This window comes from Bactrocera tryoni, chromosome 3, assembly GCF_016617805.1.
Source record: "Bactrocera tryoni isolate S06 chromosome 3, CSIRO_BtryS06_freeze2, whole genome shotgun sequence".
Taxonomy (NCBI): Eukaryota; Metazoa; Arthropoda; class Insecta; order Diptera; family Tephritidae; genus Bactrocera; species Bactrocera tryoni.
The window spans coordinates 86,826,382-86,842,244 of record NC_052501.1 but is presented as its reverse complement, the minus strand read 5'-3'; the positions used below and the strand labels follow the sequence as shown (position 1 = coordinate 86,842,244).

The following is a 15,863-nucleotide window of genomic DNA, read 5'->3' as shown; positions in this document are numbered from 1 at the left end:
GCACTATTAATTTGTATATTTTTGTAAGTAAAGTTTGTTGAACTCGGATCCAAAAGTAATTAAGCTGCGAACAAATTAAATATTCAGCGAAAAACAATTTATTTCCAGCTAACATCAAATTTATTTTTATTTTGATATACATACATACAACAATTACTAATAGTTTTTGTCAGGACACGTGAGTGAATCCTTTGTGACATTAATAATAATAATCATTCAACAACAGCAGACGATAGAACGTTAACAAAACCAGAATGTAACTTTACTAATAGGCTTAATGAGTCTAACAGCCATTTCTAAGTGTCTTCAATCCGCTAACCACATCATTGCGTTTGATAACTAATCTAAATTTATTACGCATTCACAAGTAAAAGCATTTTGTAGAACAACACATACAAATTGAGACTTTAATTTATAAGTTTTTTAGATTATAAGTTTCAATCAATATCATTAAGCATGCTGGTGAAAACCATATTTTAAGCTGCAGTGTTTCATTTTAGTTTAACAGAATTTTTGTTTTTGTGTGATCTCATAGCTGTTTTTTGATGATTTTTACGCTTCTAAATGCTTTCGGTCTTTTGTTCTTCCTCTGGAAAATATTGAATGTGGTGCATTTTGAAATAGTCCACAATCTAGTTTACCAGTTTGCTTTAAGGAAGTTGATGAGACCATTAGTGGACGCATCGTGTGTAGTTATTTCATTTGACGTGGCCAATTCTGGTTCAATCGCTTTTGCTAATTGTTTACCTAATTCCACACCCCACTGGTCGAAAGAATTAATATCCCAGATGGTTCCTTGGGTAAAGATTTTGTGTTCATATAAAGCTAAAAACAAAAATTATTATTTTTTATTTGGACAATTTTCCATCAATAAGTTACCAATAAGGACGCCCAAAATGAATGGTGTAACTTTCTTTACAACAATTGAGTTGGTTGGACGATTACCAGTAAACGTCTTATGTGGCAAGAGCGCATCAAGTTTCTCGCCAGACAAACCCGCCGCTTCAAGTTCAATGCGCGCTTGTTCTTTTGTTTTCCCTTGCATTAAAGCCTCAGTTTGGGCCAAAAAGTTTGCCAATAATATTTTGTGATGAACACCGCCGGCGATTGGATTCTGTGTCTGAGCCGGCGCAATAAAATCACAAGGTATTAATCGAGTTCCTTGATGAATCAATTGATAGAAGGCATGCTGCCCATTGGTGCCAGGTTCTCCCCATACGATTGGGCCGGTATTGTAATTGACAACCTTTGAGTCGGTCTTAGTTACAAATTTTCCGTTACTTTCCATATCGCCTTGTTGAAAATAGGCAGCGAAGCGATGTAAATATTGATCGTAAGGGAGCAAGGCATGTGTTTCGGCGTTGAAGAAGTTCGAATACCAAACACCCAACAGTGCTAGTATAACTGGCGCCTGATAAGTATATAATTGTTTTATTAAAACATCGTACAATTGCTAATTATTCACAACTTACATTCTGCTCCAAAGGCGCAGTCCGAAAATGATTATCTAAGAAATGGGCTCCTTCGAGCAATTGCTCGAAATTCTCAAAACCTATTGAGAGACATATAGACAAACCAATGGCAGACCAAAGCGAGTAACGTCCACCAACCCAATCCCAGAAACCAAACATGTTTTTACTGTCAATACCAAAAGCTGTTACTTTTTCCTTATTCGTAGACAATGCCACAAAATGCTTAGCAACAGCGGCAGGCTAAATTCGGTAATTAAATAGAATGCATTAGCATTGACAAGTCTAACATAATATATTTTTATAACATACATCTTTAGCGTGCTCCAGTAGCCAATTCTTTGCTGATGTTGCATTAGTTATTGTCTCTTGCGTGGTGAATGTTTTTGACGCAACAATAAATAGTGTAGTCTCATAGTTCACACGTTTTAGCACTTCAGCCAAATGTGTACCATCAATATTTGAAACGAAATGAGAGTGCAAACCCTTGCAATATGGTTTAAGTGCTTCGGTCACCATTAATGGACCCAAATCAGAGCCACCAATGCCAATGTTAACCACATCGGTTATTTGTTTGCCTGTACATCCACGCCATACGCCTGATATGACTTGATTAGTGAACTCCTTCATATGTGACAATTCAGCGCGCACTAATGGCATGACATCATTGCAATCGACAAGGATAGCATCGTTTCCACGATTGCGTAGCGCTATATGAAGTACTGCTCGATTTTCTGTAATATTGATGGGTTGGCCCGTGAACATGGCATCGCGGGCAGTAGTTACTTTGCGGGCTTTAGCCAACTCAAGTAGCAGGGGCCATACGTCTTCCGTAATGCGGTTCTTTGAGTAATCAATCAATATTTCGCCATCATTGGGAGTTTGAAGACGCAAACTAGAAAAATAAAATTAATTAAGAGTCAAAAATATAAAACGGCTGTATAAATTTTTTTTATTCAGTATACAATTATTTACAGACCAAAAAAACAGTAAATTATATTTTCAATCATTCTGCAATTATTGCTTAAGGTCAATTCATTAATAGCAAGTTTTTCACACAAAAAAACTTTAAGATTTTGATCTTTTAAACAGAGAATCTTATCATTTCACTTGAATAACATACATTATACATAAGTATGTCTCACATATGACTTACATTTGCCCACTGACATTCAAAGGCTTAGTGTATAACATATAGAACAAAAAAATTATAATTTGATAACTTTCGTAGCAAAAGGATGTTGAGAGCAGCCTTATAATCTTCCTAAACAAAATCTAATTGGTGAAAATAAATTATCATTTGGACACACTTATGTATGTACATATGTAAATACGCACGTACATACGGTGTGCTGTAGGTCAACGTCAAGGTCTAAAATACATTCACTCGCTTAGTTTAAACATGTAACGAAATATTATCATTAATCGCCTTCTAAATCATTGCTAACATAATCAACACCTGATTTTTTGAAGAATATATATTAAGAATACATACATATACTATTATACATGTTGGCATAATTTCTCGTTTGTAAAACAGAAAATAAAAAATGTTTATCAAATTGGTGTACACATCAATATATGTATGTACTCATATTCAATTAAGGATATACACATTAATAGAATACATCTACCTACAAATTCTCTGCTAAACCAAAATTTTTCACGTAACCGTATTTTTCACCCATTCGATATAAACACCGGACTACTCACCTGTACTTCTTAAAACGATTTGTATCTCGGGCGAAAAGATCCTTCATATTAATGTCTTTGCCATGAGCATTATAAAATTGTTGTAGCTTTTGGTAAGCCGGTTCCTCCGTAAGCAGTGGAAGTGGTCCTGCCATTTTTATTACTATATAATTTCTTCTGATAAAAAAATTGCACAGAATTTGACTTTTATGAATACTGAGTGTAAATTGGAATTCGTTATAAAGTATATATAACAATGCACAATTGTGTAGAGAACTTCGTTATTTTATAAAAGAAATTAATTGAAAACTCGAATTATTCCAACTCAACAACGTTCCCACAAATGACCAGAAGAATTGTAATTTATAACGACTAAAGCAATCCCACTCCACGTTCGAAACAAATTCAACTTCTCTCTACGTTGCTTTGTCAATGTCGAATGAAAAACTAAAGCCAAACACACAATGCGGTGCGTAAGATTTGTTTAAGTTTTATGTAAGTTTTACTATTGTAGCCGATTTAAAGCTAATAATTTATATCATTACAGTGCTTATGTTGACTGTCATCATCACACTTGTCAGAATCAACAAAATCAAATAATCTTTGAAAAAAAATTAATTATAGACAAATGTTTTTAGTACAGAATTGTATATCATAACTTAAGCATAATGCTTAAGTTTAATATATCCCCAGGTTTAACTTATCATTAAGTTCTCTTTTCTTTTGGACAAAAGTTACAATAGCGCCATCTATATGCCTTTTCGTTTATAGCCTAATGCAAAATTAACTGCATTTTCAGTTACCTTCAAACTTAGTTTAATATCTTTGTTAAAAATCAGAATTGTAATGAAGAAAATTCAAGTTATTTCATATAAATTAGGTTTGAAAAATGTTCGGAATATAAATATAATTAGCAGAGGTGGTATTTCGGATCTGGTATCAACTGATTGATTGGTTCATTCTGTTGTCAGTTGGCTGCACTGGAATATAGTGTGTATTGGTGTGTGTAATTAAGAAGTCAAATTCCAACAAAACACTAAAACTAAGTAGCGCATAATAATTGGGAAAAATATGGTTCAGTGCAATGGATTTACGTGAGATTGTATTAAAGTTTCAATTGAATGTTTAGAAAATAGTAAAATGCATTTTTAACTAGAATAATATATTAAAGAAATATGTAATGTGATTATAGCAAACCTAATCTCGCGAAAAACGAAAGATACAAGAAAGTGTCACAGGTCTATTGCAACTGCTAAAGAGCGGAAAGCGAAAAGAAGATAGTAAAAGGTAAATAGGCATATAAAAGAGTGCTACTTATCCACAATAGCGATTCGTTTAATGAATAAATGTTATTAAATTTATGAAATTATTTTCAAATAATAAAGTTATGCCAGTGTAAGTTAGTAGCATGCGTTGCCGCGTGTACGTATTCAAAGCAGTAGAGAACCGACGCCTTCACCTAATGTTAAGAGCGATAACTATATAAAACTGTGCGTGGTTTCAATGATGTTGCATACGTAACCTTGCAAATGCGTAGCACAGTAGCATCTTTTGTCCAATGGCCAACCGTAACATTGGAAAAATTTATTTAAAAAATTTACAATTTAGTGAACGTGTTAGCTACTAAAAAGGATATTAACTGGATATCGAGTTTTTGTTAAATTATACTATGTGTTTAAATCATTACTAATTCATGCATAATTAAAAACGAATAATTTTAATAATTTGTGTGATTTTTGTATTTACAGAATAAAAATATCGGAGTTCATTACAGCAAAGGTATTCCAAGGCATTGCCGAACATAAAAAATGTCCAATTCGACGTCGTGCAAATCAGATCTTAGCACTTCCAACAGTAACTCTACACAATTATCCTCAAGCAGTAATAATCACAATTGCAGTAGTAACACCAATAACAATGCCGAGCAGCCCCAAACAAAAAGACAAAAAATTGAAAAAATCAGTAAAACCAGTAGAGTTGTTAAATCGGTTTCTTCCAAGGCAACGGCTGTGGTAGAGGCAAAATGTTCTCCCCCACCAGACATTGTTGACACCGGCGGAGTTAATGCAATGCAAGCAAACATCAATGGCAAATTATTAAGTAATAATAATCATCAACAGTTACGATGTTCCTCGCTTTCGTCATCCGCCAATTCAATATCCACACCCAGTTCTACGAATAATTCTCCTACATCCACACCGAGTGGATCACGTGCTACTTCATTGTCTCATTTATTAAATGAACAAAACAATGCAGCACAAATTTTGCCTGGAATTTTAGATGTCACAAGTAGTACAAGTTCCGCAGATATATTAAAAAAACAAGAAATACCCTTAAAGAATGCCGATATTATTGGAAACAGCGGTAGTACTAATACGACTGGTGTAAGCTCTGACGAAGTCGATCGAATACCATTTCAGATGCCTGATTTATTATCTATAACTGTAAATACAAATAGTACTAAGATATTAACGGCACAAACGATAGAGGAAGAGATGCAGACAACCGCAAGTCTGACGTTAGCGGCAACACATTCAGAGGACATGCGAGAATTTGAAGCCTCCTTAAATAAACAATGCCTTTGCGGTGTATCCGAACGTACACTACGAAAGCCATTTCAGTCACATTACTCGATCGACACAAATGGGCAAAAGCGCATTGCGAATCTTTCGGAATGGCCCACGGAAAAGCTTCTGCAATTTCTCTCTAATTTACAGCTTTTGTTCGATATATACCTTAAACAAAATTCCAAAGGTTTTATATGTGCAAGAATAATGGACGTCTGCGACGTTCTCATTCGTAACGATCATAATCTTATTGATGAAATAATTGTTTTGTCTAGTTACAACAATGAATATGTACAGTTTTTAGCTGCTAGAGTATTGGCATCATTCTTGGTGATTGCAAAACAGGAGCTGGATGATAATTGGCTTAAAAAATTGGTTGATAATCTTTTTAGCTTTGAACGATTGGATAGCTCGGCAGTTCAAAAAATTCATTTCAGTTTGGAAATCATCAAAAGAATAGTTGAATGGAAAGATATGGATTTGCACCCGCTTGAAGACGAAATCGTTGACACCCAGGTGGGTAGTGATGTTTCTCCGGATCAAAGTAGAAACACATCATTCGGCAACACAAGCGCAAATGAAGAAAGAGACACTTTGGATAACGAAAGATTTTTTCATTTCCAACCACAGCAACCAACATTGGAAACGAATTATTTTGCATTGCAATTTCGAGGTGCACTTAACGGTACCGTTGACCACGAGGAAGGACTGGACGGTGCGGAGGAGGGAATCGAAAATGATGAGGATGAGTTGGATGATGACGTGCTAGAGGAGAGTATGGTTCAAGCGCATGCGCGAAGACACCATCACCATTTATCACAAATGTCGATGCAACATCAACATCAGCAGCGTCAACACCATCTTCAACATTTTCCCTCCTATGATATTATTGAAAGGACAACAATACAAAATAACACAAGCTTTCTTCCTACAATATCATATGACCCATCTAATGCTGTACCGCACTTCGTCAGTGCTCCTACACATCTATTTGAACAGCACGTAATTCATCAAAATCACGTTGATGATCATTCCCATGCGCCGTCTTTAAATACTCATGCAACACACTTTTCGAGCATTCACAATCCAGCTGAGCTGAATGTGAGTATTGGTGATGTCGAAGAGCCCCAAACAAATTCTGTTTCCAGTTCTTTTGTATCATCAAGTTGTCAAATAATCACACTTACGGACTCTGAGAGTTTCGATACGTCACATCTAAAAGGTGTCACAATTAAAATACTCGAAAATAAGTGGCCTGCATTGGTAAAGAATATGAAAGCTCTTATTGTTAATCATATGCATATGGATCATGCGGAGCATTGCATACTAAATTTCCTACAGCTGTGGGAAAACATAATTTCAGTTAAGGCGAATCTCTCTGTGGTCGAAACACGCCCATTTTATGCCCAGTTGGATAAATTTGAATTACTTTTGCAACAACAGCAACTTTCCTGTACTGTTTATAAACAGCTGCTATGCTTATTTAATGAAGCATTGTGTTACGGCTCCACACTTGCACTGCAGGACATGCTACCGGTCGAGACTTGTCATTTAGCACAAAGAATTGTGCGGCATGTGAAAGAGGCACTTATTTTAGACTCTCTACCGCGTCGTCAACCTGAAAATATGGTCAGTTTTTTGGGCTTCAAGCGCGCAGCTGTTGCTTATTTAGAAGGTACGCCATGGAATCCAAAGCTGGAACGATGTACAGCACAAATGTGTGGTTCAACGCCGCACTCTGGTGAAAACATTGGTTTGTCCACTCCGATGAATCGAGAATTCTCTAATAACGAAAGCATTCCAAATTCTTCAGGAATATTGTCAGGTGGTCCAATTGAGCTTGACGCCAATGCCATTGAAATGGATAAAACAATTTTACAAAAAATGGTGCTTCTAGTTCTGAAATCTGTTGCTGTAACTGTTAAAGAGATACGAAGTGATTCTTCGGATTCGTCGATCGATTCTCAAGATTGTGACGCCTATCAAGATATGGTGTTGATTGAGCGTTCAATACGCGATGTTTTACGGAAATTGGAATCATTTATAAAGCACAAATTAGAATTTCATCCTGAGTGTCACTTTAGCAAAATACTCATACATCTTTTCGACGATCAGGATGATCATTTAATTGAAGCTATGGTGTGTACCTTGGATGTCACAGCAGGCATATCTTTTCGCAATAATGCATTTCCTGAACTCGTGTCCATGTTGAATCCGGTATATACATTTTTAGAGTTCCTCAAAATGATTTCCAACAGTTCAGACCTCTTACTGGATCTACTGGTCAGCAATGAAACTTGTTTTCTACTCTATCTCCTACGACTATTAAAATATATACGAGCAAATTGGGACATGTTTCTACGTAGTTGTCACGATTTTGGAATGGGATCACCCGTCCTCGACGAAGCAATGAGTGTGTTGATACGATTGCGTCTGCACATTTCCCGATTAGTAGCTCGTCAATTGTATCCCTACGATATTTCACCGGTGCTGCGGCTACTGGAAAGCTGTGAGAGCCTTTATGAGGGCAATGAACGTAGCTTAACATAAAATGTTCCTTGGGACCTTTTTTTATTTTAATCAAAAATCGCCTAAAATACTTTATCGAAGAAGTTATTTATTTATTTTGTATTTAATTTGTTACGATGATGAATATTGTTCTATATATCTTTATATATGTATAAGCCTTAAACATACGAACATTAGTGTTAACATGAAAGACTTGAATAACTTTAGCAAATAGCAATTTTTAGTGATTTAAAATATTTGGTTTTAAATCAAACGTCAAAACAACTTAAATCTTAATATTAGCACTTCTAATTAATCTAATTTAATTTGTTGTTTAGTGCCTTTTATTAAATGAATTTAAGTAGCATTAACATTTTAAAATAACTACAAAAATTTTGGTTTTAATTAGAAAACCTTGATATTTTGTTGTAATTGGTCTTGCCTTAGCTTAAGTTGTACTATTCTAAATTTAAGATAATTTTATATATATGTACTTCGTAAATTAAATAATTCTTAATTGTTAACATATCAGCACAATACATATGTCCTTTTATATATTCTTTTATTAAATTAATATATTGTATTGAATAGCTTTTTTAATTTAAAACTTAAGTGGATGTAAATACGAACTTCCAAGAATGCATATATATACGTATATACTTATTTAAATATAACGGACGAATGTCACACTAATTTTGAAATATACCTTTGGTATTTAACGGAAATTGAAACATTATTTTTTTATAACACCAAAAAAATCATGTACATACTTACAATATTTGTAATAATTTTTAAAAGTTTTTACATAATAAACAAATCTTTTATATTATAATTGTAAAGAAAAAACATTTTACTTTATGGCTCAATATAAATACTGCAGACACTGTCGAAATTTGATGTAACTGGACTGGTTCTTGCCAACCAATTAATCAGAAAATCATACAATAACGATGTTTTTAAGAGAATACCATATATTGGCGTTCTTTTATGTTCCTATTTTGGAATTGAATCGTTTTAGTTTCTAGTGGCGATTTATCATCCGAACACGTCGTTTAACTTCATGAAATGGTATATCTTGTCCATGGTCAATCAAATTAGTTTCCAGGCCAATATGTGCGCCGGATAAAGATGTACGACGAGCCAGATTCGAAATCGGCAAAGCGACGACTTTTACGTTGTGACGTTGGAAACTTAATGAAATTGGCACCGAGCAACGTCGGCCAGAGATTTTTGGCGGAGTGTATTCTGAAAATCGGATAAACGACCTCATTTCCCTATTTCTTAGACTTCCATTCGTTTTGTGTTATACTGACTTACCCAAAATATTAGATGAATTTTCACCACAACTCTGTTTTTCCCTCGATGGCCGCAATGGTAGACCATGGATTCTGCATTGTATATTTGCTATGCGCTTATGCTCGTCGAAAGATGTGAATTTCCGTAAATTGGAAAGTATTACAGATTTTTTCATTGTAGTGTCATTGAAACGATCTACGGATTGTGATCGCATTTCCAATAGTGATTCTTTTTTTGATTTGCTACTTGAAGAGTCTAAAGCAAAATTTGTAAATGTCAAAATGATTTGCCAATTTGTATAACAATTCTCATCCTCATCAATCACAACCAAACTTATGACTGCAATTTCTTATTTGTAGTAGTCAAGTGTAATTAGAAATCTTCTTATCAATTACCAATTTGCATATTCCCACATTTATATATGTATATAAGTAATATATTCAACATATGTTGTTTTTAGGAAAAAGTATTTTTTAAGTTTTAAGTTATCATCCCACATTTGTAAATGAAACAGCAAACATTTTTAATTACAGTTAGAGAGAGTTAAAAATTTATTGACTTTTGATGCGTAAATCTTGCATATGAAATTCTTGTTTAAAATTCATACAATCCAATAAACGTTCAGACTATGACCAATACTTGTCCAGAATTTCCATTTAGTGTACGAAAACAATAAAATAGTAATAGTCTTAAATTACAACAAGTTTACATAGGTATTCAAACATAGTTAATGTACATTTTAATATGCAATCGTATTTATACATACTCATATATTTTAAACATTATAGGATAACAACAGCTCACACATAGACAACAAAGTTTTTATGAATATTCGAACGAAATATATTTCTGATATGAAAAAATGCAATTTGAAATAAAATATATAGTTGGAGTTTTCAAGGAGAGTTAGAACTTAGAGCTGGAAGGTTGTGCTGTTAAAGTGCGAACAATACACGATACCATAGATAAATTCAACACATTTAGCATGTAGGAAAGTGCAAGGGTCTTTCAGTAAGTACGAGTACAAATACGTTGGAGACCTGAAATTTAAAGAAGCAAACGTAAAGAAGGCGAAAGGTTTGACTTAGAGGGCTTATCAATCTATTCTGTTTACTCATATTATTAAAGAAGTATTTTAGCTAATAGGTAACACGCATAAAAATATTAAAGAAAAATGTGTGTAATTAATAAATATGTACATATGTACATGTAATTCCAAAAGAAATGTAATCAACAGAAATAGATATAAACATTTTTATATGCATACGTCCACATACATATGTATGTATATTTATGCAAATATATTACAAACATCAAAATACACAACACATTTCTTTTCGAAATATTAACACCACGCTATATTTTGTGAAACTGAATTCAAAGAGCAACGCATCCAAGAATAATTCTATTAATTTATTCAAAGGCATGTAAAAATATACATATGCATGTGTATCATGTTTAATCAATAAGGCAAAGGATAATCGTCGAATGATTTACGGTAAAACATAGAAAATATTTTTTTGATTGAGAACATATGTAGAAGAATTTATCTTACGTTCTATGTTTTTTATTTAGTAGATAGGTTGTTTTAGAGAACGTAAAGTGAACGAAAGTTAGTAAGTGAATGTGTATTTTCTATTAAATTTTGGCATCCTTTAAAGATAAGGCGAAACGCTGTTGCAAAATATGACTACTTTAATCACTAAATTCAGCTAAAGTTATTTTTACTAGATACAAATGTAAATGTAAATATTTGACTACGTTAAATACTTCATATTCGGTTTGGTAGATTTCCGATAGACTTTTACCATTATAAATGAGAGTATTTAGAAGGCATACATAGATAGCTGTTACACTTTCATTAATAATTATTTTAATTTTTTTCTAGATCTAGTTTATATCTGCTAACAATTACAGAATTTATTTTTTATGTTTATTAATAATTTTTTTAAATAATTATATTTTTATATAATTTTTAATTCCTAATGAATTCTAAAAATATTAATAGCACCCTTACGATTTATTAAATGATGTACCTTTTGAAGCTCGACGGTCTTGTTTATGAGTCTGAGCGTAAGATTGCAAGGAGCAACGTCGTAACCTTTTGTCGCCTTTGTTTTGCTAGAAAACGTAAAATAATTAAGTGACGCAAATGAGTTTATAACTCCTCTGTGCAGCAACTGTACAATATTATAGAACGTTCGCAAACTTACCGATTTGTAATGCTGATTTATGTCTGAAGCGGCTTTTAACAGCAAATATATAAACACCAATGCAAACATATAGATGATGGGTTCTGCAGTGTTTGATTTTTTTGCCGTTGATTGATCCTTTTTATTATTATTGTTGATGACCGTGCTGTTATTATTCTTAGCATTTTTGTCATCGATTTGTGGCGGAATTTCGCTTTTATCTTTATTAGTATGTTGTAAATCAACTATGTCTCTATGTTTTGATTCTTTCTGATCGTGGTTTTCACCATTCTCAACATTTAAGTTTATTAAAACCGATTCTTCAGTTATCTGTTCACATGCAGTATCAATTTCTTTTAACTGATTTTCTTTTTCGATAATCTCGTTTACCCAACGCAAATCCTTTGTAAAAACTTCTAACTCAGTGCACAGGTCTTTGTATTCCAATAGTTTTTCAAGTATTTTTATTCGTTTAGTTGTTTCCTCTGTTTGCATTTCTTGGTCTTTTAAAGTATTGCCAAAATCACTATTTTTCTCATCTTCTGGATTACCATAACTCAAGTATTTGAATTGAATTGCTGTTGTTGTTAAATACAATGTAAAAAATACAATCAATACACATACTGGCACCACATGGCGAATATTGTTGTTTTTGTTAATGTTTATTTTAGCTGGTGAACCTGATCCTTTCATGCTAGCCTCATACAATTTCACTCGTTCAGACACATGATGTCTGAACTGTTCTGAAAGATCTTTGTTTGTATCTTCACAATCTTTTTGCTCATTGACAAATGACATGATTTATAAACCTAAACAAGGAGAAAAATCTCAAAAATGTTGCATAAATACTCCCAAAGAAACAATAAATTTGAAACTAAAAGAAAGAATATTTCGTTAAGAAACATTGAGAAAAACCCTAATTTAATTCAATTTGTACTCGTACATATCTGTATACATACATACATATCGTCACCTGAAATGCAAAATAACGTAACAACATTTTCGGAAATTTACAGTGGCATGAATGAAACATGAAATAAAATGGAACATGAGTGAATCAAAGTTTTAATATTAGTTAAAACTGGTTTATATCTGACCGCAGAACCTGCAAATGTTGAACATATGTAATATTATGTATGTAATTTGAAGTAGTGAAGCTTAATCAATAAGACACTCAATTTCGAATTTTTTGATGATACGTTATTTTGCATTTCAGGTGACGATATGTATGTATGTATGTACTTCATATATTAGTAATGCGCTTAAACAAATCGGTATTACGAGGATATTTGTGTGAAAAATCAATAGGATTGCTTCTGTAAGTCTAAATACATATATTTATGTCTTAAAATTAGCTGAATTTCCATTGTTTCATTATCCAATTATTTTCACTTAACATTGCAAATATACATACTTATATCCGAATAAATAATGTTATTGTAGTACTTGTTGGTAAAAACTTTGTTAGTAAAGTTTAATATATTTTGCTGTACATTATTTAAACTTCACATTTAAATCACACCAAACTTTATTTTATAATTTACTTTAACATTTAATGTTTCGATATGTCTTTCCATTTTCTTTAAAGTACTAAAATCATTTAAAAGTTTGGTCTTTGACGATAATTCACGAATATGCATGTATCTCCCAGCATGCCGCGTACAGTAATCTGCCTTTATTGCACTTCCGGACAACAGACCAAACTTGTGTGACAATAATGTCAAATAGGTGTAAATGTTCGCTTGGGGAATAGTGCATAACAGATATAAACTACATACATACGTGCAGCTTTTAGTGTTTTCTTTATTGTACCTGTAACAAGCAACATGTTTATATAGCATTTTATAAACTATCTGTTGCACCAACCCCCAGCAAAATCATTTAAAACGAAGAAGCAGTAATGCCTCTTCCAATTCTACCCAAGTCCGAAATTTAATTGAAGGGAAAGCAACGTAACTTAATTTGTTTGAAATACTTTCATTTGAAATATTGAGACATACAACAATCCTAAAATAGTTATATTGATCGCAATGCTATGCATCCAGTTTTTTAATAAATAACTTAGAGAGGGAATGAATTCTGTAAAGTTTACAACACTTTTCTAATGTCGTAATTTGTATGTGACGTCACTAAAAGTCATTTTTGTTTATGAATATAACACCTTGATTTGTAGAACAGCGAATGCATTAGATAGATAGAATGCATTGTATTTTATTTGTTTTTCGTGTTTATTTTTGATTTTGGCAGTAAAGAAAAAAATTGTAAAATGTATGAAAATGTTTAGTGGAGAATGTTTACAAAACATATGTACTATATATGTATATTAAGTCTGACATGAGTATAATCATTGCGCTTCATGCAAAACAAAAAAATGTTTGTAGAGAGCATTTGGGTGCTGCGCTCTGTTCCAAAACAAACGGTGGTGACGTCACAAACGATGATTCTATCGTTTGCTTTACTTTGAAATGTCTATCATTCGGTGCACTAACAGATTCAAATTTATTTTAGCTTATACCGATATCGAAAGGAGAATCAACTTCATCAATCGGACAAAGCAATTAGTAGCCAAATGAAAAATAATTTTCAACTTTAAGATTTCAAGCGAAAAATAGTCAAATATTAAGTGAAAAATAGATAATATAATAGATAATATTGCTCTCCAGAGCATTTGTGAATATAAATTTGTTAAAATTTGAAGTTTGTTTATGGTTTAAAATGGTTATGGTCACGGGTATGTAATTTTCTAAACGTTAGAGCTACTAATTTTTGCATACTTAGAAACATTTGTAGCATTATTATCTGATCCAAGATCATTTCAACAGTCCTTTTTGGGATTATAGGCTTTATTTGAAAGCTTCCAACGTCTTTTTGCAAGTTAACGACGTACATAGTATGTACATATATAGCGGAAGAACTGTACATGCATCTACATACGTACATTAATAGATATTATTGATATATAAATAGATAAATAGCGAAGAGTATCGATGATCTCACATATACCCCAATCATCAACGCTTCCTATTGAATATTAACCCATATACATACGTACATATGTAAACATCGTATGTCCATATGTGTTTAGTTATATTTGCAGAATATGATTAGTCATTAATTTTGTTTTCGCTCTCACTGTAGAAGTAACATTAATACATATCTATCCAAAGGTTAAGCCGTCGGATAAGCTTGTGTTTCAACAATTTATTACAGTTTACCCTTTCCAACTTTTCTAACTCTTATAGAAATGTCTCTTACTAATACAGTTAATATACATATTGCCTATATACTATAAGTTCATAAGTGGGAATATATAATTGCATTTACATATAATATACATATGCACTTTAGCGTAATTATGTTTCAACTAGCTTCGTGTAGCTAGTAAGGTCATAGCGGATTGGATAATATGGACAAAAATAATACGCATTAGGAATGACAAATAAAAAGTAAACCGATAACGTGTACAGGTTGATAAGGCTCAAAATTATTATTTTTTTACTTTTTCAAGCATATCCATTCTTAATTATCATTATCTTCATAGAACACTTCGTCAAAACCGAGAGTATTTTTGAAATTGACAGGATGGTGCAAATAGAAATGCAGGAGGTTTTAAAATGGGCGCATGAGCACCAGTTATATGCCACACTCAGTCCTATGATATGTGGCATTTGCTTAGCATTTTTTTCATATATGCTTGTGTATTTGGATAGCGACGTGCCAGGCTTGAATCCTCCTTCACCTTTTTCACCGGTAAAACAAACGTAAGTTAAACCCTATATTTACTTGGATTTTATTCACTTGTATTTTATTTCATTCACAGATACTTTCGCGAACGACGCAGTGCCTTACATTTGGGTTATATAATAGCTTTAGCTTCTGGTTTAATAGTCACTATCTTTTTGTATTGTGATTTCAGTAGTGTAAACTAGCTTGAAAATTATTCATGAATAGTACCTGTTAAGAAAATATGATTAATGAATTGAAAAAAAAAAATAAGTACAAATTATTTTAAGTATTCGGAAAAGTATTAGTATCCTTTAATATCAGCAAATGCATAATTTATTATATTATATGAACACATCGCGTACATATTTGTAGATGTCTAACCAAATATACCTGCTTATTCTCATATATTTGAT

General features: G+C 32.6%; 4 protein-coding genes across 7 annotated transcripts; 2 read left to right on the top strand and 2 right to left on the bottom strand.

Moving 5' to 3' along the window:
* Positions 1 to 97: 97 nt before the first annotated feature.
* On the bottom strand, positions 98 to 3,579 carry LOC120770097 (glucose-6-phosphate isomerase). Its single transcript, XM_040097255.1, has 5 exons — positions 3,183 to 3,579; positions 1,782 to 2,364; positions 1,473 to 1,712; positions 880 to 1,411; positions 98 to 825 (listed from the first exon to the last, which is right to left on the bottom strand). Exons 1-5 carry the CDS (start codon positions 3,314 to 3,316, stop codon positions 638 to 640), a joined length of 1,677 nt encoding a protein of 558 aa, XP_039953189.1. The 5' UTR covers positions 3,317 to 3,579; the 3' UTR covers positions 98 to 637.
* Positions 3,580 to 4,173: 594 nt separating this feature from the next.
* Positions 4,174 to 8,543, top strand: LOC120770287 (protein lines). The gene is made up of 2 exons (XM_040097623.1): positions 4,174 to 4,448; positions 4,910 to 8,543. Exon 2 carries the CDS (start codon positions 4,970 to 4,972, stop codon positions 8,276 to 8,278), a length of 3,309 nt encoding a protein of 1,102 aa, XP_039953557.1. The 5' UTR covers positions 4,174 to 4,448; positions 4,910 to 4,969; the 3' UTR covers positions 8,279 to 8,543.
* Positions 8,544 to 9,080: 537 nt separating this feature from the next.
* On the bottom strand, positions 9,081 to 13,464 carry LOC120770288. Its single transcript, XM_040097625.1, has 5 exons — positions 13,139 to 13,464; positions 11,746 to 12,533; positions 11,569 to 11,653; positions 9,554 to 9,787; positions 9,081 to 9,481 (listed from the first exon to the last, which is right to left on the bottom strand). Exons 2-5 carry the CDS (start codon positions 12,520 to 12,522, stop codon positions 9,258 to 9,260), a joined length of 1,320 nt encoding a protein of 439 aa, XP_039953559.1. The 5' UTR covers positions 12,523 to 12,533; positions 13,139 to 13,464; the 3' UTR covers positions 9,081 to 9,257.
* Positions 13,465 to 13,889: 425 nt separating this feature from the next.
* Positions 13,890 to 15,857, top strand: LOC120772412 (ADP-ribosylation factor-like protein 6-interacting protein 6). 4 transcript variants are annotated; one of them, XM_040101011.1, is made up of 3 exons: positions 13,890 to 13,992; positions 15,266 to 15,485; positions 15,545 to 15,857. In XM_040101011.1, the coding sequence occupies exons 2-3, from the start codon at positions 15,307 to 15,309 to the stop codon at positions 15,651 to 15,653; spliced, it is 288 nt and encodes a 95-aa protein (XP_039956945.1). In that variant the 5' UTR covers positions 13,890 to 13,992; positions 15,266 to 15,306; the 3' UTR covers positions 15,654 to 15,857. The 4 variants fall into 4 exon arrangements, with proteins under 4 accessions (XP_039956945.1, XP_039956941.1, XP_039956944.1 ...); XM_040101007.1 differs by lacking the exon at positions 13,890 to 13,992 and adding an exon at positions 14,014 to 14,455; XM_040101010.1 differs by lacking the exon at positions 13,890 to 13,992 and adding an exon at positions 14,464 to 15,170.
* The last annotated feature ends 6 nt before the right edge of the window (positions 15,858 to 15,863 follow it).